This window comes from Acartia tonsa, chromosome 10 (genome assembly GCF_053477335.1).
Source record: "Acartia tonsa isolate MP-2025a chromosome 10, ASM5347733v1, whole genome shotgun sequence".
Classification (NCBI taxonomy): domain Eukaryota; kingdom Metazoa; phylum Arthropoda; class Copepoda; order Calanoida; family Acartiidae; genus Acartia; species Acartia tonsa.
In genome coordinates this window covers 37,195,563-37,223,345 of record NC_137269.1, presented here as the reverse complement: position 1 = coordinate 37,223,345, position 27,783 = coordinate 37,195,563, and the positions used below count along the sequence as shown (strand labels likewise).

Below are 27,783 nucleotides of genomic sequence, written 5' to 3'. Positions count from 1 at the left end.
ATAATCCATAATAAACTCTCATTGCCCAGAACGATAAGACCCATTATTTTACTTTATTAAAAACTAGCGGCTTCGCCCCTAGCCTCTAGGGGCTTTGCCCCAAGAGGTGATAAAAAAATTAAGGCGAAATTCGTAAAAAATTAATATTTATTGTTTTTAGTGAGAGAATGTTGCTATTCTTTCATTCAAAATAAATGCTGGAATAAAAAATATTTTTGAACAAAGGACCAAGGAAATCTTCTGCAAAAAAAAAAAAAAAAAAAAAAAAAAAAAAAATGGGGGGGGGATTTTTTTGTTTTTGGGGGGGTTGGGGGTGTCCCACCCCCCTAGAAAATAGCTTAAAACCACCACAGGACCAATAGGTATATACCCTGAAGAGTAGAATCCGATCGGTTCAGTGGTTACCGAGATCTTAAGGGACGGACGGACAGACAGACGGACAGACGGTCAGACGGACAGACGGACAGACGGACAGACATCGTTCTACTTTGTATTATAGATAAATTCATTTTTTTCATTTCATGTTGCTATTTACCTTATATTGATGTATTTAATTTCTAATCATAAAAAAGAAAATTTAAATTTATAATATGATAAATTTAAGAAAACTATGTTTTAAAAGAATTCGATTGTGGCGACATTTTGTGTGTTCAAATATTAAACTAAAATTGTAATCATCATCATTAACCCTTTGGTGATGGTAATGTAAAGAAAAAAATATAATTTAAAAAAATCTTTTAAAAATCATTTAAATTATTAAATATTTACTTTCTTTTAGATAGTAATGCCGGGTGAGGAAAATAGATTTATTGAGAAATAGATATGCATATAGAAAACTAGCCAATAGGGAGATAATTACATCGAGCCAACTCTAGTTTAGTTATACAAACCATATTTTAAAAAGCGAATTCTATCATTAGGGTCAGTCCGTCCGCACGTAACAAATAGCTTTTTTGTGTTAATTTAGGCATGTTAGAATTGACCTATCGATTTCAAACTTTGCATGGTGATTCCTGTAGTATTTTGGTACGATTTAGAAAGCGTAGCAACTCTATAATCAACACCAGAAAGTCTTTAAATCATATGTAAATATAGTTTTAGTGTTTGTAAAAATAATAATAACTTATTTATTTTCAGACAAAAAATATTAGGATTTTGAAACTGAAGAAAGAGAGGAACAAACCAATCATAGTTTAAGTTCAGAGAAAAGGGTAAGTTAGTTTTCAACAGGGCTAGTCAGCTGCGCGTCAGCCAAGACTAAGCCAAAATTCAACCCGTTTGGATGCTTTGAAATTTATGTTGCCAAATTTGGGTGACTTTTAGCTGATATTTAAAATTATAAAAGGGCGATTTCCCTGAGGCTTACAGGCGACTGACATGCTCTTGTTTTTGATTATTAACAAATATAATTTTGGATAGTACATATGGAAAAATTTTACCTACTTAGTGACAGACGTAAGGACACATCTTAAATATAGAAACTGTTTTAATGAGGACATTACAATAAAATGATATATAAAATTAAAAAGACAAAAAAATTAATATTTTCAAATCTACACAGGCATTATCCTATTTTATAAAGTAGTAAGCTTTTTTTGTCTGTGGCGAAAGATCTCGCTAACCGCTAAACTGATACGTTTCTCCTTTAGAGTGACTTTTCTTATAGGTCCCGGGATGGTTTTAGGCTGTTTTTTTATTTAAAAAGTCGTTGTAAGATTTTAAGCTATTTTTCTGCCCTTTCAAATATCCCTTTGAATATCCCTAGATACTAAGGACGCAACCACTAGTCTTTATAATAAAGTAACATGATGTTTGTTTGTCTGTTTGTACTGAAGGATCTCGCTAACCGCTGAACAAATCGGGTTCTCCCTAACAGGGTAGCTTCTCATAGGTCCCGGGAAGGTTTATAACTATTTTGGGGAAGGGTACCATCACCCTCCCCAGAGAAATTAACAAAAATAAAAATAATAAAAGAGCGCCGCCCTTCGGACATTTTTGCAATTATCTTAAAATATAACTAACATCATATATCGGCGAAAAAGATATTTTTGGTAAATTGCTGATTTTTAAATACATTGAAAAGAAACAATTTTACGTGTCCCTAGAGGCCTCTAGGGGCTTAGCCGCTAGTGTTAAATATTTTATTTTAGGTAAAAGAACAAATTCATCATGAATAAGTGTGGTATCTGCTCGAGGGAATTCTCTTTAAAATATAATTTGAAAGCACACATGATAATACATACTGGTGAGAAACCATACACTTGTGATACTTGTTATAAGACTTTCTCACGAAATGGTGACCTAACTTGTCATAAGAGGATCCATACTGGTGAGAAGCCCTACTCTTGTGATACATGTGGAAAAAGTTTCACAATGCAAAGTAGTTTAACTGTCCATAAGAGGATCCATACAGGAGAAAAGCCATTCTCTTGTGAATTATGCCAGATATCTTTTTCCAAGAGTTCAAACCTGTCAAAACATAAAAAAACAGATGGACATCTCAAGAAAATGGAATCTAAGAATGTTTATGTAGGTTCACCTTCTACTTCCACCATTTTTGTTGATTGTAGTGAAGGTAGTATTAAATTGGAAATAAAAGAAGAAGAAACTCGTGATGAGGATCCTCTCAGTATCAACATGGAGGTTGAGAATCTTGAAGAAACAATTTTTGTTGATAGTTTTGATAATACTTTTTATATCTTGGAACATAAAATTGAAATATGATAAACTTTATACTTTAAAAGTGTTAAAAGTTTTAAAATCTTTAGTGATAAGTCTGATATTTGAAAAAATATATGCTCAAAATTATTAGTGTAAAAAGAGGACCTGATTCAGTGATAATAGTTTAAAATCTTTAAATGATGTTTCTCAAAAATAATTTTTTTTATATGTATTGTAAAATGAATAAAGCTGTATTATTTTTGCTTACAAAGTTTTTATTAGAAATTTAGTTTACAGATGTAACTAGGCCGAATTACAAATACAAATTTCCTTTATCTTCTTTGCCAAATTAAATTTTTGAATTTTTGAGCCAACGAACAAGAAAAAGCGTTTATAAAGCTTTGGGTACCAGTGTAATTTACAGTTAAATGTCCCCTCCCTCCATGTATATATAGAACAAACATTTTAAAGTTCTAGTATACTCATAATTTTGTTTTTAAATTTTCTGGTTTCATTTGTGTCGTCCATTTAGGTTGCTAACATGGACATCATTTATTAGGTAGTTCGTTTATCTATTAGGAGGGGATGGGATAGGGTAAAGGAGGGAGCCAAGTCACTATAAAAGAGTAGAAAGCAATTTGCTTAAAAACAAAAATGTCCCCAACAGGGGATCCAGGTAGTTTTCTGGTTATATAGATTTATTGTTTTATCTAAAACAATTTTGCCTATAAGTAATTTTTCAAAATATCACTAACCTTAAAATGCTTTTAACTTAAAACCTAAATTTTTACTACACTTTTGTATAAAGTTTGTATAAAAAACAAAAGGATTTTTAACCTTAATTTTGCTAAAAAAAAGTTGATTAATGTAAAAAGTTACTTTTTGCTTAGTCACCTTTATAAAACGTTAGCTCTAAAAATCTCCGTTTTTAATGTAGGTAAAATTTATATTTTTATATATGCTTGTGTGGAAATGTATAGAAAACAAGGACATATGCTATTGATATATTAAGAACTAGCGGCTACGCCCCTAGAGGCCTCTAGTGGCACTTTGAATGTTTTTTTTTTATTTAAAATATCTAATTACAGAAATAATTGGTTTATGTTTCGTTGGAGTCTCTTTTTCGAGAGGGGTAATTTTTTTCTAGGGGCGATTTCTCCTGATATGGTGGTGGTACCCTCCCCCAAAATAGTTATAAACCTTCCCGGGACTTATGAGAAGCTACCCTGTTAAGGAGAACCCGATCGGTTCAGCGGTTAGCGAGATCCTTCGCTACAAACAGACAAACACACAAACACACAAACACACAAACAAACAGACAGACATCGTTCTACTTTGTATTATAGATTAAGGGCAGTAACCCCTAAAAATTACTTTTTTATGGGTCATGCTGTACATTACGATAAAAATTTATGTATGTTCCATTATCATTATTGATACGATAAAAATAAATTCACCTTCCAACGTTTAACTGTTCTCGTTCACTTGGATTCTTTCTAAAAATAAAATAAAATAAAGAATAATAATATTAATATTAATATTATCATTAAAATACTTAAATTATTTTGACTTAAAAGTAGTATAGTAGAGATGTTGGGGCATAGGCTTCCCTTTTTTCCAACTTAATTTTATTTACTTTATTTTTTTTTCATAGTTCATACTTATCTTTCGTTCATTATGAATTATTTGTGAATATAAAGTTAGGTTCAAGTGTTTTTAGGGTTATAACCCAAAATTTTAAGGCCTGAGGGTTATACCTGGGTATTATAAGTCTATTATCAAAAAGTGTAAGAAACACACACACACACAAACTTTTTGGAGGCAATTGTTTTAGAGGTCTTTAGGGACATACCAATGACGTAATAAACATCTTTTTAGATTGGTGTAAATGATAAAAAACAAAGAACTAAATATTGTAATTGGATCTAAAGGGATATAAGACAATGGCCGACAAATTTATGTATATCCCTAATGTTTATATACAAAATTACACCTTCGGTTGATTAAAATTAGTGGCTGAAACATTTGGACACTCAGCTTAATGAACCAACCATTCAAAATTCAATAAAAGTCCCCAAACTTGTTAACCCGTAAAAAAGGTTACTATTAAACTTTGGAGACTGGTGTAAAAAACATCTCAATGTCACCTTCCTCCCTCCGTTATCAAATTGTTCTTTTTTTGTAGACGCTATTAGCTGCTTCGGATTCAACCTAAACTTTCGTCTTTCCCATTGGTCAAATACAATGTATACTGGCCTATTATTGGTCATTTAATTGTATAACGTCATTTTTTTGGAGGCACATTGCTGCTGTTTTTTGGTTGTTTAATTAAGTTAAGTGTTCAAATGTTTCATCTAGGGTTGGGCCGGATACTTTTTTGGCCGGATACCGGATACCGGATATCCGGCTGATTTCAAATGCCGGATATCCGGCCAACGCCGGATATCCGGCAAATATCCGGCCAACGCCGGATATCCGGCAAATATCCGGTTATCCGGCCAAATTACCGGATATCCGGCCGGATAACTGGCCAAATTACCAGATATTAAAGTAGTAAAAAAAAAATTTCTTCAGAAATCTTATATAAATTTACATAAAGTTAAACTTATTCAGAAAAAATGTTCTTGTAGCTTCAATAATAAGAAATTTATAGCCATTTAAGCCAGATTTTTGGTGTAAAGTATTAAAAATTATAGAGCCGGATATCCGGCCGGATAGTTTCAATATCCAGTATCCGGCCGGATATTGAAAATGGACGGATATCCGGCCGGATATCCGGCCACACCGGATATCCGGCCCAACCCTAGTTTCATCCACTAATTTTGAACTACAGAAGGGGTAATTTTGTGTATCATCATTGGGAATGTACATCATTTTATAGGCCATTGTCTTATCCCTTTAGATCACTGCTATGACATACCTGATTGTAGTGTAAATATCAATGGTGAAAAGTGTGCTCGCCGAGTTAAATATCGATGTTAAATCTGACATCAGGGCAGCCAACATTACGGCTGTCATTATTCCCCTAAAAATGATTTTTAACTTAAAGGACTGAATATGAAGATTAAATATGACATCAAAACATCTAACATCACTAACAATTTTACATTATGACGCCTGGAATAGATTTTAAAGAATAATCTGATATCAGGGCAGCTAACATTACGGCTGTCATTATTCCCCTAAAAATGATTTTTGAGATAAATAACTTAAAGGAATAAATATGAGATTATCTGATATCAAAACCTGGTATTATCCTCTTAGAAATCCTTTTCTTCAATTTTTAGAATTTTTAATGTATGACGTCAATTTTTGTTAATGCTGAAATGTCTCCTCACTCTGTAACTATATCTGTCCCTCTGTTTATATGAAATGTTATTTCTAGTATGGCTTCGAAACCGATCAATATCCGCTGGATAAGGACCGGTTCTAAGCCATACTAAAAAGTCAAGCCCGTCTCGAGGCAAGCAAAACTGGTTTTAATCTGGAAAGATGTTTATAATACGATAGGATAAATACCTATTCTATGTATTACCTTAAACCAGTCGGCATAATGCCCATAACCAACGCTGGGTAGGCTGTATTACTATGTATTACCTTAAACCAGTTGGCATAATGCCCATAACCAACGCTGGGTAGGCTGTATTACTATGTATTACCTTAAACCAGTCGGCATAATGCCCATAACCAACGCTGGTTAGGCTGTATTACTGTGTATTTAAACCAGTCGGCATAATGCCCATAACCAACGCTGGGTAGGCTGTATTACTATGTATTACCTTAAACCAGTCGGCATAATGCCCATAACCAACGCAGGGTAGGCTGCATTATTATGTATTACCTTAAACCAGTCGGCATAATGACCATAACCAACGCCGGGTTGGCTGTATTTCTATGTATTACCTTAAACCAGTCGGCATAATGCCCATAACCAACGCTGGGTGGGCTGTATTACTATGTATTACCTCAAACCAGTCGGCATAATGCCCATTACCAACGCAGGGTAGGCTGCATTATTATGTATTACCTTAAACCAGTCGGCATAATGCCCATAACCAACGCCGGGTTGGCTGTATTTCTATGTATTACCTTAAACCAGTCGGCATAATGCCCATAACCAACGCTGGGTGGGCTGTATTACTATGTATTACCTCAAACCAGTCGGCATAATGCCCATTACCAACGCTGGGTAGGCTTTATTACTATGTATTACCTTAAACCAGTCGGCATAATGCCCATAACCAACGCCGGATAAGCTGTATTACTACAAGAAACTGGATTTCCGCATACAGCCTAGAAATAAATAAAAAATAATTCAGAGGACATTGTGCTGTTTATTACACTAGTCCCCAAAGTTATATAACACTGTTTTCTCATTCGTTGGCTCAACAACTTTGGGGAATTGATTAAATTTGATTGGTTGGTTCATTAAGTTGAGTGTTCAAACGTTTCAACCACTAATTGTAATCTTCTAAAGGGATAATTTTGTGAATTATTATTGGGGATGTACACTAATTTATCAGCTATTGTCTTATCCCTTTAGATCACTGTATAGAATTGCTAGTGGCTTCGCCCCATGAGGAGTTTGAGATAAACATAGAGGAAAACCCACCCAATCGGTCCAGCGGTTAACGAGATTTAAGGCTTTAGGAGGAATGACTACCAAAAAGATTTACTTTGTATTGTTTAAATATTTTTGATTTAACAAGATATTCATTTTGTCTTTGTTTATTTGTAGCTATAAATGTATGTGTATTAGTGTGGCCCAAATGAAGGTCTAAATCGCTTTTCAATGTGCGGAATGTAAAAATAGGTTATGTATTGTTTGTAGATTTTAGCCCTATAATTGATTTTAAGAAAAAATTTATCGCTATCTCGTCAAATGCATATTTATTTTCACCTTTACTTCCCCAAATTAAGAATGCCTTACACCAGATATAAAGCAAAACATCAAATTTTCTGTCTGTTTGTTTACAAACATTGAAATAAAATATTAAAATCACCAGGAATAAACATATGAAGAAAGAAAGTATAAAAATTTATTTTTGTACAATTACAATAATTTGAAAAGCTAATTCATACTGCAAAATCATTGAAGAAAAATAATTAAAGATAAGCCTTACTCTTTATTCCTGGTTTAATAAAAAACAATCAAATTATTTTTTGCAATATTAATTTTTTTTATAAATATGCTTTTTTTTAAAGTTGAATATGAGAATAAGTATATTACATATTTTTTTACCTTCATTTAATTTTTTATTTAGTAATTTGTCTCTTTATTGGCGACAATGTCTGTTGAGCCATGAAATTTATTAAAAACACTTTTTCCTATTTTATGTCTTTAAAATGTATATTTTTTAGAGTTTTTAATCATTTCTCTTCTCATAAGACTAATAAAAATAAAATAAAAAAGGAGAACCCGATCGGTTTAGTGGTTACCGAGATCCTTCGGTACAAACATACAGACAAACACACAGACAGACATCATGTTGCTTTATTAATAGGATTATGTAAAGTAATAAGTTTTTTTTGTCTTTCACTTAAGATTTAGATGACTACTTAACTGATTGAATTCTCCATTTTATGGAAGTTTCTTATAGGTCCCAGAATGTTTTTATTTATATGAATTTGAGATTTAAGTCTTGGATGGTTTTAGGCTTTTTCCTGCTTTCCCTTTACATTGAAACGCAGAGGACCTTGATACTGGGGGCGTATCCACTTATATAGTATATCTATAATACAAAGTAGAACGATGTTTGTTTGTTTGTACTGAAGGATCTTGCTAACTACTGAACTGATCGGGTTCTCCTTAACAGGGTAGCTTCTCATAGGTCCCGGAAAGGTTTTTAACTATTTTGGGGGAGGTACCACCACCCTTCCAATATAAATCGCCCCTAGAAAAAATCTCCTCAAGTGCCCCTAGAGGCCTCTATAGCCGCTATAATATATATACTTACTAGCGGCTTCGCCCCTAGCCTCTAGGGGCTTTGCCCCACAAGGTTTGATCAACCTAATTTTTCGTATTTTAGATTTTAAAAGAAAAAGAAAAAAAAATTTATTTTGAGGGGGGGTTATTTTTCATTTTTTGGGGGGGTTGGGGGTGTCCCACCCCCCAAGAAAATAGCTTAAAACCATCACAGGACCAGTAGGTATATTCCCTGAAGAGTAGAGCCCAATTGGTTCAGTGGTTACTGAGATCTTAAGCTTCAGACGGACAGACAGACGGACAGACGGACAGACAGACAGACAGACATCGTTCTACTTTGTATTATAGATAAAGATGATCTAATAAAAATTTTTCAAGTATACTAAATAAAAATTATACATATAAATATCCAAAATTCAAATACTCAAATTTAGTGAAATCAGCTTAATCTTTAAAATAGCCAATGTATATTTTCATAGAAATGAGATTTGTTAAAAGATTAAAATTTTGCAACATTTTTAATGGTTGAACGCATACATAAAGTGTATGTACATCTTTAAATCGGAATATTGTGAAATCATTTTACAATGTCGCTTTAAAACCTATCAGTAATTGGTGGAATAAAACCGGTTTTTAGCCATACTGAAAAATCATGTATTGCATCGTAATATATCCAGTTTTTACGAATATAAAATAAGAAAAAGACACAAACATTCTTTTACTTTTTAATTTCTTTATACTGGTTTTGCTCTTTTGTTTTCAAAGAATAAACTGATGCTTTCCCTGAAAGTGCCTATCGGGAATTAAAACCCCCCACATAATTTTGTAAAAAAAAGATTAAAAATTAGCAGGAGGGTAGCTATTTTTTTTATCCAACCTAAAGTAATAAACAACCAGAACGAAAAACTCCCAACCCTTTTTCACTTTAAAACTTATTTCAAAATATAGGGGGGGGGGGGGTGGTTCTCTGCTCAATTATACATTTTGAGGGAATGCACTAATAAAAGTGACTAAAGGATTCTCACCTGACAAACTAAATAACAGGGGGGGGGGGGGTCCGGGTCCATGCTCAACTATACACTTTTAGGGAATGCGCCAATATGTTTGACTAAAGGATTCTCACCTGACAAACCTCAGGATCAATACAACCAACCTAAAAATAATAAATAAATTATATTTTTAAAAAAGGTTAACTTTTAAATATACATTAATATTAATTCAATTTTATTAGACCTGAGGGGCAGAATGCCTGGGCAATAAACCAGAAACTAATTCTATATTTCGTAGAAAATTGTCTATAATACGATACGCTGCATGATTTTTCCGGATAATACTCGGTTTCGAAGCCATACTGGAATAGTTATTTATTTGAAGACGATTGTTGAATGTCTATAATATGATACGCTACATGATTTTTTAGTATGGCCGGTTCTAATCCAGCGGATATTAATTGGTTTCGATACCATACTGTAAATGTAAATACTTACTGTATCAGGATATAGTACTCTGCTAATCATACCAAGAATCATACTGGAAATATAAATACTTACTGTATCAGGATATAGTACTCTGCTAATCATACCAGGAATCACCAACAAGAACATTGGTAAAATCTATAAAAAAATATAAAGATGAAGTCAAAGTTACAGGATGTCTGTTCCACATTTTGGCGATGAATTACATTTGTCTAGGACAGGTTTTAAGCTCTTATGAGTATATATGAGGAGGCTTAAAAAGTAGGCTTATGTAGAAAATGAAATAGAAATACTTACAAATTTAAATTTTTAAAATCAATTAAATATAAAATATGAGAATAAGAATGTTTCTAGACATTTTAATTTTAGTTTTATATGACAGACAATTGTCAAAATAATTCAATTAACTTGATAAAAGAAAAAATGCATATATAGGACAAAAGAAAAAGTTACTTTTGTAAGAATCACATTTTTAATGGATTATATTGATCAAAGGAAAATAGAAGTGATTGGAAGCCTTGCAAGCCAATGTTTTGTGCCAAGGCATTCTCACTACTCTAACAATTTATTGACATGGCAACAGTAGGAACTATTTTTAACGTCTTTAGTTATGATTTTATGTTAGGCAGAGATTCGAACCCGCGACAAAGCCAACCTCCTTACTATTTAATCAGAGAGGAGGGGAACATTAGACTGTTTATTATACTAGTCCCAAAAGTTTTACAACAACGATTTCTTGTTCGCTGGCTAAACAACTTTGGGTACTTGTATTAAATTTTGACTGGAAGATTAATTAGGTTGAGAATCCACACATTTCAACCACTTATTGTAATCTACAGAAGGTGTATTTTTGCATCATCATTGGGGATGAACATTAATTTATCAGCCATTGTCTTATCCCCTTAGATCCCTGAATTAATCGTACCTTAAACCATCCAGTAAGAATTGTACCGTATGAACCCTCAACTTAATGAACCAACGAATCAAAATCTAATAAAAGTTCCCAAATATGTTAAACCAACGAATAAGAAAGTAGTATTGGAAAACTTTGAAGTTTGGAGACTAGTGTAATAAACAACCCAGTATCCCCTCCCTCCCTAAGTAAATTGTACCTTAAACCACCCAGTTAGAATAGTACCACCCTGGGCATGAGATAAAGATTTAGCTGATAAAACTTTCTGAACCATCATCTGATCTGCACACCAATACCTGTACATAAACAAGAATTAGTCCCCTTCAAACCTTGCGCATTTTCAGGTTTCAACAAAATATTACTATGACTTTTTATTTATGACTTTAGATATTTTGTTTTAAAAAATCAACATGCAATAAAAAATACGAATATTTTAAAATCTTATCTAGCTTATCTTTTGTTTATTTGTTTATGTTAAATAAAATGGATTTTAAAATAGTTATTTCTCGCATCGTATTATAAACGGCTTTCCGCGGATACAGAAAGTACAATTATGAGATTAAAACTAGTTTTAATCTTATGATTGTACATTTCTATATTCGTAGAAAGCTGGATATAATACGATGATAGACATAGTTTTTCGTATGGATGAGAACCGGTTCCTATCCACCGGATTCGAATGAATACGAGAAAATGGATCATTTGTATCATTTGTAAAAATAGACTCATACCAGATAGAAGCAGGAGTTTGTCCTAGGATAAAACCTGGCCAGGGTAGATCAGGGTTTGTGGGCTCTCTAAATAAGGATTAGATTACACTTATCATTCTTTGGTCTACATACATGAAAACGTAAATTTGTTGAAAAACTTCTTGAAACAGGATAATGTTTATGGACATACTTACATTTTTAGGACTTGATTATAGAGTTGCTTTGCTTATAATAATGTACTTTGTTGTCCTAGGAATCAGTAAACCAAAAATCAGAACAATAGGATAATTGGATTACATACAAATTAGTTGTTGAAAATGTAAAAAAACAACATGTTAAAAATGGAGGTACGGACATTTTGGTAATGATTATAGAGTTGCTACGCTTGCTAAATCGTACCTAATTACTACAGGAAAGACCATGCAAAGTTTGAAATCGATAGGACAATTCTAACATGCCTAAATTTATGAAAAAAGCTATCCATCTCAGACGTACAGACGGACCAACCCTAATTATAGAAAGCTTCGCTTTTAAAAAGAACAAAAATAATAAATGAATTAAATATGAATATTATATTCATTTATATATACAGTCAAATTTTATTGAAATGTTTATTTTATATGAAAATTTGCTACTCATATGTCAGTTTCCTTAAAGTATGGAAAAGTGCTGTATTATGTATTCACACATTGTTTTCATACAGGCCATAAAATTAAGTCAAAATAAATATATATAAAAAAACGATAGAAAAAAATGATGATGGAAAAAAAGATAATAGGAAGGATTGATTAGGGCATACAAGTCTCACAATTTTATCAGGGAAGAAAAGGACATTGACCTCTGAATTTTTTTGGTCACAAAAGTTTTATAAACCTTGTGAACTTTTGTCAAATTTTAATTGTCTTATAAAACCAACTTTTCCTACAAATTAAAAAAATATAGTTTCCTTATTCGTTGGTTTAACAATTTAGGGTTGGTTCACTAAGTTGAGTATCCAAACGTTTAGAAGGGGTGATTTAAAGCATCATCATTGAGAAAGTACATCAAATTAATTGGTCATTGTCTTATCCCTTTGGAACCCTTGAAGCTAAGCTACTCAGGTAATAAGTGATGAGACAATTGATTGAATATCCATTATTTTACTTTGGGGACTCGCTTAAAGTGTTTGTGTATGATTCCGCAGGTTTATTCAGACTTTGGGAACTCGCTTAAAGTGTTTGTGAATGATTCCGCAGGTTTAGTCAGACTTTGGGGACTCGCTTAAAGTGTCTGTGAATGATTTTACAGGTTTAGTCAGACTTTGGAGATTCGCTTAAAGTGTCTGTGAATGATTCCGCAGGTTTAGCCAGACTTTGGGAACTTGCTTAAAGTGTTTTTGTATGATTCCGCAGGTTTAGTCAAACTTTGGAGACTAGCTTAAAGTGTTTGTGAATGATTCCGTAGGTTTATTCAGACTTTGGGGACTCGCTTAAAGTGTTTGTGAATGATTCCGCAGGTTTATTCAGACTTTGGGGACTCGCTTAAAGTGTCTGTGAATGATTCCGCAGGTTTATTCAGACTTTGGGGACTCGCTTAAAGTGTTTGTGTATGATTCCGCAGGTTTATTCAGACTTTGGAGACTCGCTTAAAGAGTTTGTGAATGATTTTACAGGTTTAGCCAGACTTTGGGGACTCGCTTAAAGTGTTTGTGAATGATTCCGTAGGTTTATTCAGACTTTGGGGACACGCTTAAAGTGTTTGTGAATGATTTTACAGGTTTAGCTAGACTTTGGGAACTCGCTTAAAGTGTTTGTGTATGATTCCGCAGGTTTATTCAGACTTTGGGGACATGCCCAAAGTGTTTGTGTATGATTCCGCAGGTTTAGTCAGACTTTGGGGACTAATTGTGAATGATACTATGCTATTAAAGAAAAATAACCTCAGCATTGTCCAAGCATCTTTGCTAGGAAAGCCACAAACAGAACTATTGTCCGCACTCCAAAATGTTATATTAGGGGTTGACTGCATGTAGCTAAAAAAGAAAATATTAGGTAAAACCATTTCCAGTATTGCTTTGTTTAACATCTTGTATATCAAAACTGGTTCTTTGCCATACTGAAAAATCATGTATAGGATCGTATTATATCCAGTTTTCTACAAGTATAATAATGTACAATCATAAGATTAAAACCAGTTTTTTTGCCCGTGCCTTCGGCACCTCGGGGCTAAAAAAACTGGTTTTAATCTAATAATTGTACATTCTATATCCGCGGAAAGCCGTTTATAGTACGATGAAAGAAATAACTATTCCAGTATAGCTTCGTTTAACATCTTGTATATCAAAACCGGTTCTTTGCCATACTGAAAAATGATGTCCAGCAATGTATTATATTCAATTTTCTACGAGTATAAAAATGTACAATCATAAGATTAAAATACAGAAAAATCATGTATAGCAACGTATTACAGACAATTTTCCACAAATATTAAAAAAAGATTAATACCAGTTGTGTTAGTCAGGGCCTTCGGTCCCTTGCGGCTAACAAAATTGATTTTTTTTTATTTTGATATTCACGGAAAGCTATATAATATATATAGTATATATTTATAATACGATGCTATAAATAACCTTCACAGCTACCCTTCTGTATAGACAGACAAACAGACATACAAACAGACAGACAGACAAACAGACAGACATCTTGTTACTTTATTATAAGGATACCTTGTCATAAGTGCATCCCATCCCCCAACTGCATTCAAACCTGAAATATAAATTTGTCAACAATTTGTTTTGTTCTTTCACCGAAACTTTTTTTTGACCAAAGAACCCTCATTCAAACTCCTGGACTCCTGGACTCTTTTAACATAACTTAACTGTGCATGGTTATGGGTTGCACCTGTTTATAAGCCAAGGCCTTTCATTTACTCTTACTATTTTTGACAGTCTCGATACCAATTACGCTATGAATGCCGCGTACAATTTCCTACCTTTAAACAGCAGAACAGCTGATCCTGCAATCATGATGATAACTTGCAGCACATCAATGTAGATAACTGCTGCTAAACCTAAAATATTTTAAATCTATTTATTGGTAAAGCCTAAAACCATTCTAATAATCAAGCTACAAATGAAATAGCATAAAGCCATCCCAGGACATAAGTTAAAAGGTAGAACTCAATCGGTTCAGTATTATTGAAATTTTCAGCTTCAGATAAAAAAGTTTATTAAATGTGGTTAATGTTATAGTATTAGCTGACAAAATATCAATAATAGTTATTTCTCGCATCGTATTTTAAACAACTTCCCGCTGATATAGAATGATAAAAAAAACTGGCTTTAATCTTATGATTGTACATTTTTATATTCGTAGATAGCTGAATATAATACGATGATATACATAGTTTTTCGTATAGATGAGAACCGGTTCATATCCACCGGATTCGAATGAATACGAGAAATAATATTATGACCAACACATAGACGTCGAAGGTGGGGGGGTAATGGGGCGATTACCCCCCCAAACGATTTTAGGGGTGCCTACGGCAGTCCCAACCATTTAGGAGGGGTATTTACCCTCCCCCCCCCCCCGAAAAAAAAAAACCTTGGACGTCTATGGACCAATATGTCTACAATTTAATTCTTTTGTTATAATTATTAATTTTGAAACAACATCAGTAAATAAAAGCTAAAGAAACAGGCAGAATTATAATGAAATTATCTTTTTTATTCAATGTGATTTAAAATCAGGACTCAGCAGCCGCGCGTCAGCCGCCTGTAAGCCTCAAGGAAATCAACCTTTAACAATTTTTAAAATCAGCTGGATGTCTAAACCTGACCCAAATATGACAATCCCTTTAAAAACAAAAAAACTAAGCTTACAAACAGGTTTTAATTTTAGGCTTAGTCGCGGCTAACGCGCGGCTGCCAAGCCATGTTTAAGATTACCTCCAATCAATGTACAGATAATTGTGATGATCACCAAAGCTCCAATACTAATACATATGATTAATTAATAAATTTTGTAATCTTTTAAATTTTAAAACAAAATTTACAAAATGGGTGTGGGGGGGGGGGTTAACTTCTCTAACCCCCTATCGGAGGTCCAGACCTTGCGGGGTCTACGCTTCAGGTTCCCTAACCCTGCGGGGCTATCCCGTATCTAATATAGCTTGACCAAACCTAAAGTTATAGATAAACAAACTAAAATCTACCTAAACCCTCTTATTTAAAAAAAACGTGGAGGGGTATTTGTGCTCAACAAGGCATTTTAACGAAAACACTCTCTGTTCATCGGTTTGTAGAATACTTATCTCTGGTATAATTACCTTCAGATAGAGAGGGGATATTGGGCTGTTTCTTACACTAGTCTACAAAGTTTTACAATTACGTTTTCTTATTCGTTGGCCTAACAAATTTGATTGGTTGGTTTATCAAGTTAAGTTTTCAAACGTTTCAACCACTAATTGTAACCTGCAGAAGGGATAATTTTGTGTATCAACATTGGGGATATACATAAATTTATTGGCCATTGTCTTATCCCTTTAGATCCCTGAATTACTTACCTGACATAAAGATTCCAGTCCAGTGCCTGCTGAACAAAAATTGCACCAGAGTAAAGATCAACCTGAAATAAATCATATTAGAATAGTTAATTATCGCATCGTATCATAAACAGCTTTCTGCGGATAAAAAAGGTACAGTTATAAGATTAAATCCATTATTTTAACCCCGAGATGCCGAAGGCACGGGCTAAAAACACTGGTTTTTATGTAATAAAATGTAACATACCGATATTTTAGTAAAAACGTAAAGAATATGGAATAGAACAGCTAGATATGTTGATATTCTAAAAGAGCTAACCGTTATTGACGGATGTACGGACAGCCGTTAAGACGCTTATTATAGAAAAGCTTTGCTTTAAAAAATGAAAAGTAACATACCGATATTTTAGTAAAAATGTAAAGAATTAGGGAGAGAACAGCTAGGTATGTTGATATTCGTGTTCCTCCAAATCTTTTCACCATGTACTCGGGCAGGGTGCGAACCTTAAACATAGAATAAAATTATGAAATAAAGGGTTCGAACCTTAAACACAGAATAAAAATATGAAATGAAGGGTTCGAACCTTAAACACAAATGAAGATTTGAAAAAAATGTTCGAACCTTAAATACAAATGAAGATATGAAAGAAAGGGTTCGAACCTTAAACACAGAATAAAAATATGAAATGAAGGGTTAGTAAAAATGTAAAGAATTAGGGAGAGAACAGCTAGGTATGTTGATATTCGTGTTCCTCCAAATCTTTTCACCATGTACTCGGGCAGGGTGCGAACCTTAAACATAGAATAAAATTATGAAATAAAGGGTTCGAACCTTAAACACAGAATAAAAATATGAAATGAAGGGTTCGAACCTTAAACACAAATGAAGATTTGAAAAAAATGTTCGAACCTTAAACACAAATGAAGATTTGAAAGAAAGGGTTCAAACCTTAAACAAATGTGAAGATATGAAAGAAAGGGTTCGAACCTTAAACACATAATAATTACAGGGAGATAGGGGACATTGGGCTGTTTATTACACTAGTCCCCAAAGTTTTATAACAACGTTTTCTTATTTGTTGGCTTAACAAATTTGGGGAGTTGAGTGAATTTTGATTGGTTGGTTTATTAAGTTGAGTGTCCAAACGTTTCAACTAATTTCAATCTACAGAAGGAGTAATTTTGTGTATTTTCATTGGGGATGTATATCAATTTATCGACCATTATTTTAGATCAATATTTGAAAAGGGGACAGATTAATACAGAAATATAGAGGCAACGCTGCGTTGGGTGGGTGGCTGCGGCTGATTGTATAGCTTAGAGTGGCTGCAGCTTAGGGTGTATTAGCTGGCCTCGACTATGACTTTTGCCTAGGCAACTGCTTAAATTATTCCCCCCACCCTGGCAGCTGATTATCTTCGAGGCCGCCTGGTTTTATAATGGTTGTGACTGCAGCTTCGTCATATCTGCGCTAATTTCAATGCTATCATATAAAGTAGTAAGATTTTTTTGTCTGTAGCGAAGGATCTCGATAACCGCTGAACCAAAATGAATCTTTTTTACAGTGAAGATTTTTAGGTCCCGAGAAGGTTTTAGGCAATTTAATTTTTATAGACAAGTCTGGGTATGGTTTTATGCTATTTTTCTTTCCTTCCATATATATTCTAATATAGAGTCCCTAGATGCTAGGGGCGCATCCGCTATTCTATTCATATTTCAAACTATAATATTTTATTGTACATTAAAATTTTTCTGAATTTAAAAAAAAGTGAAATAAAAACACTTGTTTGTCAAATAAATGTTATATTTATATTGTCAAAGAAAGGAAATATAAATTTTTGCTTTTTTTTAGTCATTTTGTTAATAGCGCAGCCACTCTATAATTTACTTTGTCTGTCTTACGTCCAACAGTTCGTTATGCTATGAGATTTTCTCAGCAGCAATATAAGATAGACAGCTAGAATTTTTGTTGATAATTCACTGTACCAATAAGCATCTAGTCTACAATTTACTTCGTCAGTTCAACGGTCAACCGGCCATGCTTCAAATATTCCTTTTTTTACGATAATTTATGAATCATTGCATATTTCTCGCTTAGAAAAGAGGGGTATTTTTTGCTAACATTTCATGGGGTATGACTTTTTTTGCCTTGACAACCTCCTTGGCAGTAGTAGAATAGTTATTTCTTTCATCGTATTATAAACAGCTTTCCGCACCTCGGGGCTAAAAAAACTGGTTTTAATCTTATAATTGTACATTTTTATATTCGTAGAAAGCTGGATATAATACGATGCTAGACATAGTTTTTTTCGTATGGATAAGAACCGGTTCCTATCCACCGGATTCGAATGAATACGAGAAAGATATATACCCTTGCCAGGGGGCTGTATACGGGTGAAGGGGGATGGAAACCAAAAGGGGGTTATCCAGCCCCCTTGATTGGATCTCCACCACCAAACACATCCCTTCTTCATTACAAAACTCACTTCAGTCTACAACAAATACCACCTACCTTGCTGGCAATGAAAACAGGTACAAACACAAATCCAAGGAGCTGTAACAGGATTAACGCCTATAAAAAAAAAGAGAAAACGTCATGTATTTATAGCAAAATATATAAAAAATAATAAAAATTATTCTTCTTTAAAAGAATATTCAATATTCATAGAAAATAATAATTATGTTTTTAAAGCATAAACGATAGACCGACGGACAAAGTAAGTTACATACTGGATGCTCATTCATACAGGGAATCTTCACTAAAAATTTCAGCTATACCAAATCACCATTCTTCCATAGCGTTACGGACGGACTGGCAAATGGAATTATAGAGTGGGTTGACTACTAAAAAATGAAGGATCCTATTTCTAGCCCCTGCGGGGGGCTCTAACCAACTAAAACTTAACCTAAAATAATCAAAAGGGTCCTAGGACAAACGCAGGAGTCCCAAACGTCGGAGTGGACAAACGTAGGAGTGGACCCTTAACCTTTTCTTTTTTAAACCATGTTTTAGGCTTTTTAAATGCCTAACCCCTGCGAGGGCTTATTTGTATATTCATATCTTAACCTAGCCTAACCTGTATAGAAATACTGAAATTAATATTTTAACAATTCAGCGTTTGTCCAATCTGACGTTTGGGACTCCTGCGTTTGTCGCGGAACCATCAAAAGCTACTGTGAAAATACGACGAAACCCGCTACTTCGTTTTCTTTCCATGACACATAATGAAAAATCGACTTACATTAAATTCAAAAGCAGCCACTCCAAGTCCCGAGGCTGCACCTGTGCCTGCTAGACCTAAAATAAAATATATTTGTTCAGTGATCTAAATGGATAAGACAATGGCCGATAAATTGTGTACATCTCCAATGATGATACACAAAATACCACTTGTGTAGGATAAAATTAGTTGATAAAACGTTAGGACACTTAATAAAGCAAGAAATCAAAATTCAATAAAAGTCCTGCATAGTTGTTAAGCCAACGAACAAGAAAATGTTATTATAAAACTGAGTGGACTTGTGTAATAAATAGTCGAATGTCCCCTCCCTCCTTGATATTTGTTAAACCTAGGTTTAGCAACTGTTTGTTTTTTCGTCCTTGTTTTATTGATTCTAAGGGGGGGGGGAGATCTGAGGAAAAATTTATTAATGAAGAAGCCATATTGTGTACCTATTGCAATGAATGTGTTTCCAGTATGGCTTCGAAACCGATTAATATCCGCTAGATCAGAGCCGGGTTTGAGGCGACACGCTTGCCAATCTCATTAACCTAGCAAACACTGAACTGCCTAAACTGTTAGCGTGGTACAGTAGTAATAAATTGTTATTGCATCCGAAGAAAACGAAAGTTCTTATTTTCGGATTACAAAGAAACGAACGCTTTTTAGATAATATCAACCTCGGTCTACTAAGAGATTTTCCAGTATATTTTGACATGAATGATGAAGGACAGAATGACCCAAGTAAAATAACAAAATTAACTCTTACCCCCAACGATAATGAAAAATTCTGTAGGCACTTAGGCGTTCTCATTGACAACAAACTCTCATATAAATTTCATTTTGATAACTTAAGAATTAGAATAAGTAAAATCATATTCACAATGAAAATGATGAAAAACCTCTTACACAAACGGCATCTCATATTAATATATAATTCCTATTTGAAAAGTCTGTTGGACTACTGTAGCCCCCTATTTGTTGATTTGCCTAATGTACGTATCAAACCAATAATGAATTTACAAAAGAAAGCAGTTAGGATAATCAGCAGAACCGACAATAGAGCGCATACAAGGGATCTTTTTATTGACCTAGGTATCCTCCCATTTAAAAAACTAGTAATATATAACACGGCCAGATTTATGTATCTTTATAGGAGTAAAAAAGTACCCGCGACATTTGACAATACATGGAAATTAAACAGAGACGTGCGAACTAGAGGGCTAAGGAACGACAACGATTACAGCATTCAATTTACAAATAAACAGTATATCAAATCCCTCCCACTTTTTTCTTTTCCTAGCGTATGGAATAGACTACCAGCAGATATCAAGTCTCTGCAGGATAAGAATCTCTTTAACAGAAAACTCTTTTTACACCTTTTACTTTCAGAATAGCCCAAATCTTGTATATTTTAAATTTTTCGTACATGTTAACATTACTTCTGCCTTTAGCGGATCCATTGTTAAATGTTAATTGTTAATTGTTAATTGTTAATGGTTTTCCTAACTCATCTCATACTGTAAATTTATACAAACCGATTCGCAGCCGATTCGCAGCTTATTCTTATTCTTATCCTTATTATTATTTTTACTTATTCTTTACCTCAATTATTCGATAAACAGACTTGAACGAATTATAGAGAAACGTCGCAACTCCTCACAAACATATTTCTGCTAGTTTATGCAACTTTAAGTCTCAAAGCTTTACATTAATATACGTTAACTTAAATTTTTCCTAATCTCGCACGTCCTACTCCTACTTTTATTCACACGAAATTCATCATCAAAATAAAATCAAAATAAAATAAGTACCTAAGAGCTTTTATCGAATCAGTTTACTACAAGTCAATGCGCATTTTTTTCCATTAAAACAAACAAGATCTCGAATGAATAAGTAAATACGCGAATTTTGCATTAGTAAGTTTACGCTATCTCACGCCTCTCAGTTTTGCTACGTTTTTCACGATACTTACTTTTAATTCTATTACTTGTTAGCTAACCGATAAATCTAAACAGACACTTAACGAGTCATAGAGAAGCGTCGCACATTCGCATGTAATTATATTTACGTAAGTACGCTAATTTTTATTTTTATTTTTATTTTTATTTTTACGCATTATAGTTCCGTTACGTGTTTCAATATTTACACAAATCTGTTATTAACAGAATAAGTACCTAGGATTCCAAGCTAATTCAATTAAATATTTACATTTATTCGTAAACGGTTACCAGCAATCAAATTCCTTTCACTAAGAACGAACAAACTTTACCAAGAATAGAGTAGCGTTGCAATACGACAACAATAAATATAATCAATAAAGAATATTTTGTTATTTATATATATATTTGCATTTATGACGAGAAATTTACGACAAAATAATTTACGATAGATTTTAAGATAGTTTACGATAACTTACGATGATTTTCATAGGATATTTTAGCACTTTAGACTATATAATGATGTTTGATGAACTAGAGGTAGATTGATGACATTTGTAGGCAATTGTTGGCATTAGTTGAATGATGGACAACTAGTTGGGGATTTCAACACTTAGGTTGTGCGCCCCCTCGATGGCGACCTCAACATCAGAGTCGGAGTCGACTGTGATAACGGAGGAGGCTTCCCCCTCCTCCTCTCCCTCATCCTCTTCCCCCTCTTCTTCTCCCTCCTCTTGATCAGCACCGGAGAACTCGTCCAGGTCTCCCAGGTCGGCCAGATCGCCGTCGCCGCCGGAGGATAAGTTTGTGTCCAGGGACCACTCAGGATCATACCACTCCGGAGCATTCTCCTGGTTGGCGGCAGGCTCATCCTCATCGCTGAGGTCAACGGTGCGCTCGAGGTTGAGTGCAATGTCGTACTCGGCCAACGCCACTAGGACGTTTTCCTTGTAGCCATTGCACCTGGCCTCGAGCAGCTCCAGTTGTTCCTCGTTTTCCTCCTGCGAACGCTGGGAGGATGGCAGGGAGTCCTGTAACACCCGGAACAGGCCGACCCCGTCATTAAACAAACGAATGGCGTCGTTGTTTATGACTGACTGGAAGCCGGACCGGTACACAAGTTTGCATATTTCTTTAAAGAATCTATGCAAAACCTGACTACTCCTGTACCAGCCCGGCATCAAGTCGGGGTTCAAAGCGGGTTGCACTAGGAACCCCATGGCCTGGGGGCCGACCTGAACCAGGTTGTTCGCGTCGATGGCGTTGGCAGGGGCGACGTTGTTGGCGTTCACGTCGGCGCCCTCCACAGGATGCGGGTCCTCATCCATCGCCTCGACCGCGGCTAGCAACTGATGGATATTACCAGACATCACGGTATTTATGCAGTAAAGCGGATGTAAAATTATGTGCAAAATTAACACAGGTGGAGCAGATTAATTTAACTTAGGATGTGGGCTTGGCAACGGTCAATAAACAATTAAACGGAAATGTAATACCTTTGTCGGTAGAATTTCTTAGCAACATATTAAGCCAATAAAATAATAGAAATCCCCCACCCCCAATAAAATGCATCTTTTTTCTTTGCGCAACTTTAATAACTACCCCTTTTTTTAACTTAGTAAACAAGTGGTCACGTGAGGACATTTGCGCAAAGGGACGTTTCCCCTAAGGTCATCAATCTCAACCCCCCCCCGTTATCATATTTAAATAACCACCCCAACCACTTCAACCTGACATCACACAACCCCCAACACGAACAGACACACGCGAACACACATACACGCAAACACACATACATACTTAGAATATTAACTTACACTCCTAAACAATTAAAGATGATGAAATGTTACACGTGTGTGTCTAACCGACTGATCAAAGAATACGCCTAAACTACATAACTGTTTGTTCGTTTATCTGTCTAACACGTTTATTAGTAGACTTTTGTCGGTAAACTTTTTTGTCGGTAAACTTTTTTGTCGGTAAACTCGGTCGGCAAACTTTTGTCGGGAAACTTTGTCGGCATGTCAAATAAGTAGGGTCATCATACATTAAGTAAACTAGCTGAATTTTAAAGCACATAACAAGGATAATTTGAGTCCAAATGCACGCTGCCTATGGCCAATTTACTAATTATTTATTTATTTATTTTTTACTAATTATTTATTTATTTATTTATTTATTTATTACTCAATTGCTTGCTTGCTGCTTGCTGCTACTTGTCCCAAATCTCAAATTTCAAATTTCAAATTTCTTTTCAAATGTCTCAAAATCCTTAAACTAAGTGTAATAAACCATTGTTTAAATGCTCTTACAAACTACACTCCACACCACAACAAATTATATCAATCATTCAAATAGTATACATTAATTAATCATGAGTAATCCCAATACTTAACATAACATTCAAACTTATATCACCCTCTCCCATAGTCCCTCCCAACCCAATCTCCCGGGGGTCGTCAACGTGGTTCTCGGTCATGTCATGCTCTTTGATGCTTGAACCTGGCTCACGGGCCAGGCCCAGGATAAGGACAGCATTGACATGTGAACTAACGAAGCAGCTCGTCGGTCTTATAGACTATAATCACATTAGTGATTGGGTATGATTATTTCATATCCACGGCACCCCTGTAAGGGATCAAGAAGTCTAGATATAGCGTTGGATACGATCATACAACATAATTATTTTTCATCCTGTACTAAATATTGTAACTAGTATTATTGTAATACGGAAAGGGCCAACAACGTAACAGTTGTCGACCATTTACGCATAGCCAGTGGGCTATTAACCAATGCAATAATGTATCTACTTGTTGAATTCCAAATAAATTATTATTATTATTATTATGTATAGTAGGGTATCATATACAACTTTCGACAAATAATAAAATAAAAATTATAAAATTAATATTTTTTAGGCCCCCCCTAGTATACACCCCTATATGTTTCTCTTCTATAAGTTAACAAGGAGGACAACATCAATAAAAGCGAAGCTCTTAAATTGAAGGACAAACGCACATTAACGCTTATAAAGTGTCAGAACTGAATAAGCAGAATATTAATGCATAAGTCTGGACAAAGTTGTAAGTAAATTTGTTGCAAAACTGATTAAATGCATGATACTGTTTAAGGACATACTTACATTTTTAGGACTTGATTATAGAGATGCTTTGCCTTTAACATTAAACCTTGTTGTAATAGGAATCAGTATACCAAAAATCAGATGAATAGGATAATTTTAACACACAAAAAATTGTTGTCAAAAAAGTAAAAAATCAACATGTTTTAAATGGACGTACGGACTTTCTGGTAACGGTTAAGAGTTGCTGCGCCTTTTAAATTGTACCTAACTGATATAGAAATCATCTTGCAAAGTTTAAAATCGATAGGACAATTCTAACCTGTTTAATTTAACGAAAAGAGCTAACCGTAACGGACGGACCGACCCTAATTATAGAAAAGTTCGCTTTTAAAAATATTACCTATAAAATGCTCACTTCCAATGTTACTGGCAAACAACGAGGCTCCTACCTTCAAATATAACTTCAAATATAGAGAAGTTTTGCTGATTTAAAGAACGACAGGGCGAAAAAAAGTATGTTGAAGAGTGTTTAAAAGTATTCTGTATTAATGGATATTATATATACGTGGATATATTGACACAGGGGAAATTTGTCGTCAATTTAGGTTGCTAACATGGACCTCATTTATTGGTCGGTTCATTCATCCAATAGGATGGAAGGAGATGGAGCCGCACTTTATCAGAGTACATGAAAACCTGGTGCAACATCCAAGTAATAATATATGAATTACTGCATAGATTACTACGTAATCATGAATTGCCATGATACTTAAAATACAAATTAATGAGAGGCTATACGCTTTCGTAAAAATTTACATAGGATTCAATAATAATTTCGTTTTTTGCAATGTAGTTTTACACAAATTAGAAGCTTAATTTGGTAAAACTTTAATTATTTTTGCTGATAACTAAGTTTTTTTATTGAATGAAAACAAAACAAATAGTTCATAGCATCGTATTATAGTCAGTTTTCCACGGATATCAAAATGTACAATTATCCAAAAGATTAAAACCAGTTTTGGTAGCCTCGAAGTGCCGAAGGCACGGAATAAAGGGCTATAATGATTGTTATTTTAATATTCGTAGAAAATTGGCTATAATACGATTTCAGTATGGCATAGAACCGGTTCTAATCCAGCGGATATTAAACGGTTTGGAAGCCATACTGGAAAAGAATTTACCGGTAAAAAGTACATATGCTTGCCAGCTAGGAAGTAGCCTTCTATTGTATTCCGGTTCTTCCGAAACATTTGCTGAAAAATAAAAACAAGGATTAAAATATCCATTTCTCGTATTCATTCGAATCCGGTGGATAGAAACCGGTTCTCATCCATACGAAAAAACTATGTCTAGCATCGTATTATATCCAACTTTCTACGAATATAAAAATGTACAATCATAAGATTAAAACCAGTTTTTTAGCCCGTGCCTTCGGCACCTCGGGGCTAAAAAAATGGTTGTAATCTTATAATTGTACATTCTATATCCGCGAAAAGCTGTTTATAATACGATGCGAGAAATAACTATTATAGCAAGAGTGGGAGGGGATATTGGACTGTTTTTTTTACAATAGTACACAAGATCTTGTAGTAAAGTTTTGTTCTTAGGTGGTTTAGTTGAGAGTCCAAACGTTTCAACCACAAATTGTAATCTACAGAAGGGGTAATCTTATGTATGTATAATTATTAAGGATGTACATCAATTTATCGGACATTGTCTTATCCCTTTAGATCCCTGCATTAATAGCTAAGTATTTTTGACACTATATTGAAAATTTTAGGTCGTGCTGTCTGTAGATTACAATTAGTGGTTCAAACGTTTAGACACTCAACTTAATGAACCAACCAATCTCAAAGTTGTTAAGCCAATTATTAAGAAAATGATTTATTAAAACTTTGGGGACTAGTGTAATAAATAGCTTAATGTCCCCTTCCTCCCTGGAAACTTCGACTCAAGTTATCAGAGCTTGATCTTTAAATCCTTTTAATGGTGCGCCAGATCGGGGCGATCCAACTTTCCACCAATGAGAGCACGGCATTGTATGGAATGCCGCGCTGTGATTGGCTGAAATTTGGCGCACCCCGATATAGCGCACCATTAAAAGGATTTTAAGATCCAGCTCAGAATGCATGCATTACCGACATATTAACAGTTCTATAGATACCATATTCGGGGTTAGTCCGTTTCGTGACATCGCCTCTTAAGGGGCGTTTCGTCGTATTTTTACAGCAGCTTTTATCTTATTTCTAGCCCCTGCGGGGCAATCATCTAACCTAACCTTAGTAACCCTTCAAAAGAACATTTTCAAGAGTCATTTAAAGCTATCATCAAAACAGGGAGTAATATATCACCAGAATAAAAATATTCTGCTTTCTACAAGAGGTATTGGGAAGTCCCCTTCCTACATAGAATAGTTCGTTAGTAAGGGAAAAGTAGGTTGCGGGTAAAATCCGTAAAAGTGCGTGTTTTAAGGCTTTAAAATAGTAGTAGAACGATAATATTCACTAATTATTGAAAAAAAACTATAGACAACAAATTTTAAAAAAAGTAAACATCATTTTTTATCGTTCTACTACTGTTTTTTAATTAAAACACACAATCTTTACGGATTTTACCCGCAACCTACTTATCCCTTTGTAAAAAAATCCCAAGACTTAAATCTGAAAAAAATAGACCAAAACCATCACATAACTTATGTAAAGCTTTCCCAAAATAGGTTCAGTGGTTAATGAGATCTTAAGCTTCAGACAAAAGCCCTTAGTACTTATACATTAAGTATATGCAAAATTTATTTTTGAAACGCGGATAACTTGAAGGCAAATTGATCTATACTTATATCTATAAAAAGTCAATTAAATCGATGATTACATTTAATAATGTTAATTAAATGACTAATAAGTAAATAACTTTTTCTTAGAGGTTTCAACTTTTCACCGGCCGGCTGGTAAAACATCTTTTTTATTTTTTTTGTGAAGGGGTGGGGTATTTTTTTTTTTAATGGAAATTATCTATGAATCTTTGTTATATTTTGAATTGAAACTTGCCTTATGACTTTAATAAACAGAGCAGAAAATAATGAATAAAATATTTTTATACCTTTATTCCTATACCAAGTATCGCCACAAAATATAGCGCCACAATGGCTATATCAACACTGTTCAACACTTCTTTTTCACTCATTTTTAGTATTTCTAATATAAACAAATGGTTTTATATAAATTGGAGAGCGTTTTTTTGTATACACGTGTTAGATTAGAATGGTAACTAGTATATATATAGAGAGAGAGAAATATAATGTATGTATATTTTTGTTTAGAGTCTCTGACAGACA

The 27,783-nt window shown here is 34.1% G+C and overlaps 2 protein-coding genes across 2 annotated transcripts in view; both read right to left on the bottom strand.

The window, feature by feature from the left end:
• The window catches only part of LOC145330568 (sodium/glucose cotransporter 4-like), a 26,615-nt gene extending 9,820 nt beyond the window's left edge, over window positions 1-16,795 (bottom strand). Inside the window, exons 1-13 of the mRNA XM_080175188.1 lie at window positions 16,609-16,795; window positions 16,231-16,292; window positions 15,614-15,660; window positions 14,656-14,733; window positions 14,390-14,429; window positions 13,604-13,696; window positions 11,707-11,772; window positions 11,175-11,271; window positions 10,138-10,200; window positions 9,711-9,740; window positions 6,875-6,954; window positions 5,582-5,686; window positions 4,119-4,157 (exon numbers count right to left, since the gene is read on the bottom strand). Of these exons, the coding sequence (XP_080031314.1) occupies window positions 4,119-4,157; window positions 5,582-5,686; window positions 6,875-6,954; window positions 9,711-9,740; window positions 10,138-10,200; window positions 11,175-11,271; window positions 11,707-11,772; window positions 13,604-13,696; window positions 14,390-14,429; window positions 14,656-14,733; window positions 15,614-15,660; window positions 16,231-16,292; window positions 16,609-16,722 (914 nt within the window). The 5' untranslated portion in view covers window positions 16,723-16,795. The remainder of the gene's footprint in view (window positions 1-4,118; window positions 4,158-5,581; window positions 5,687-6,874; window positions 6,955-9,710; window positions 9,741-10,137; window positions 10,201-11,174; window positions 11,272-11,706; window positions 11,773-13,603; window positions 13,697-14,389; window positions 14,430-14,655; window positions 14,734-15,613; window positions 15,661-16,230; window positions 16,293-16,608) is intronic.
• Window positions 16,795-27,783, bottom strand: LOC145330569 (sodium/myo-inositol cotransporter-like). The gene is made up of 6 exons (XM_080175189.1): window positions 27,549-27,783; window positions 25,634-25,705; window positions 24,853-24,901; window positions 19,452-19,507; window positions 18,722-18,781; window positions 16,795-17,001 (listed from the first exon to the last, which is right to left on the bottom strand). The coding sequence occupies exons 1-6, from the start codon at window positions 27,630-27,632 to the stop codon at window positions 16,795-16,797; spliced, it is 528 nt and encodes a 175-aa protein (XP_080031315.1). The 5' UTR covers window positions 27,633-27,783.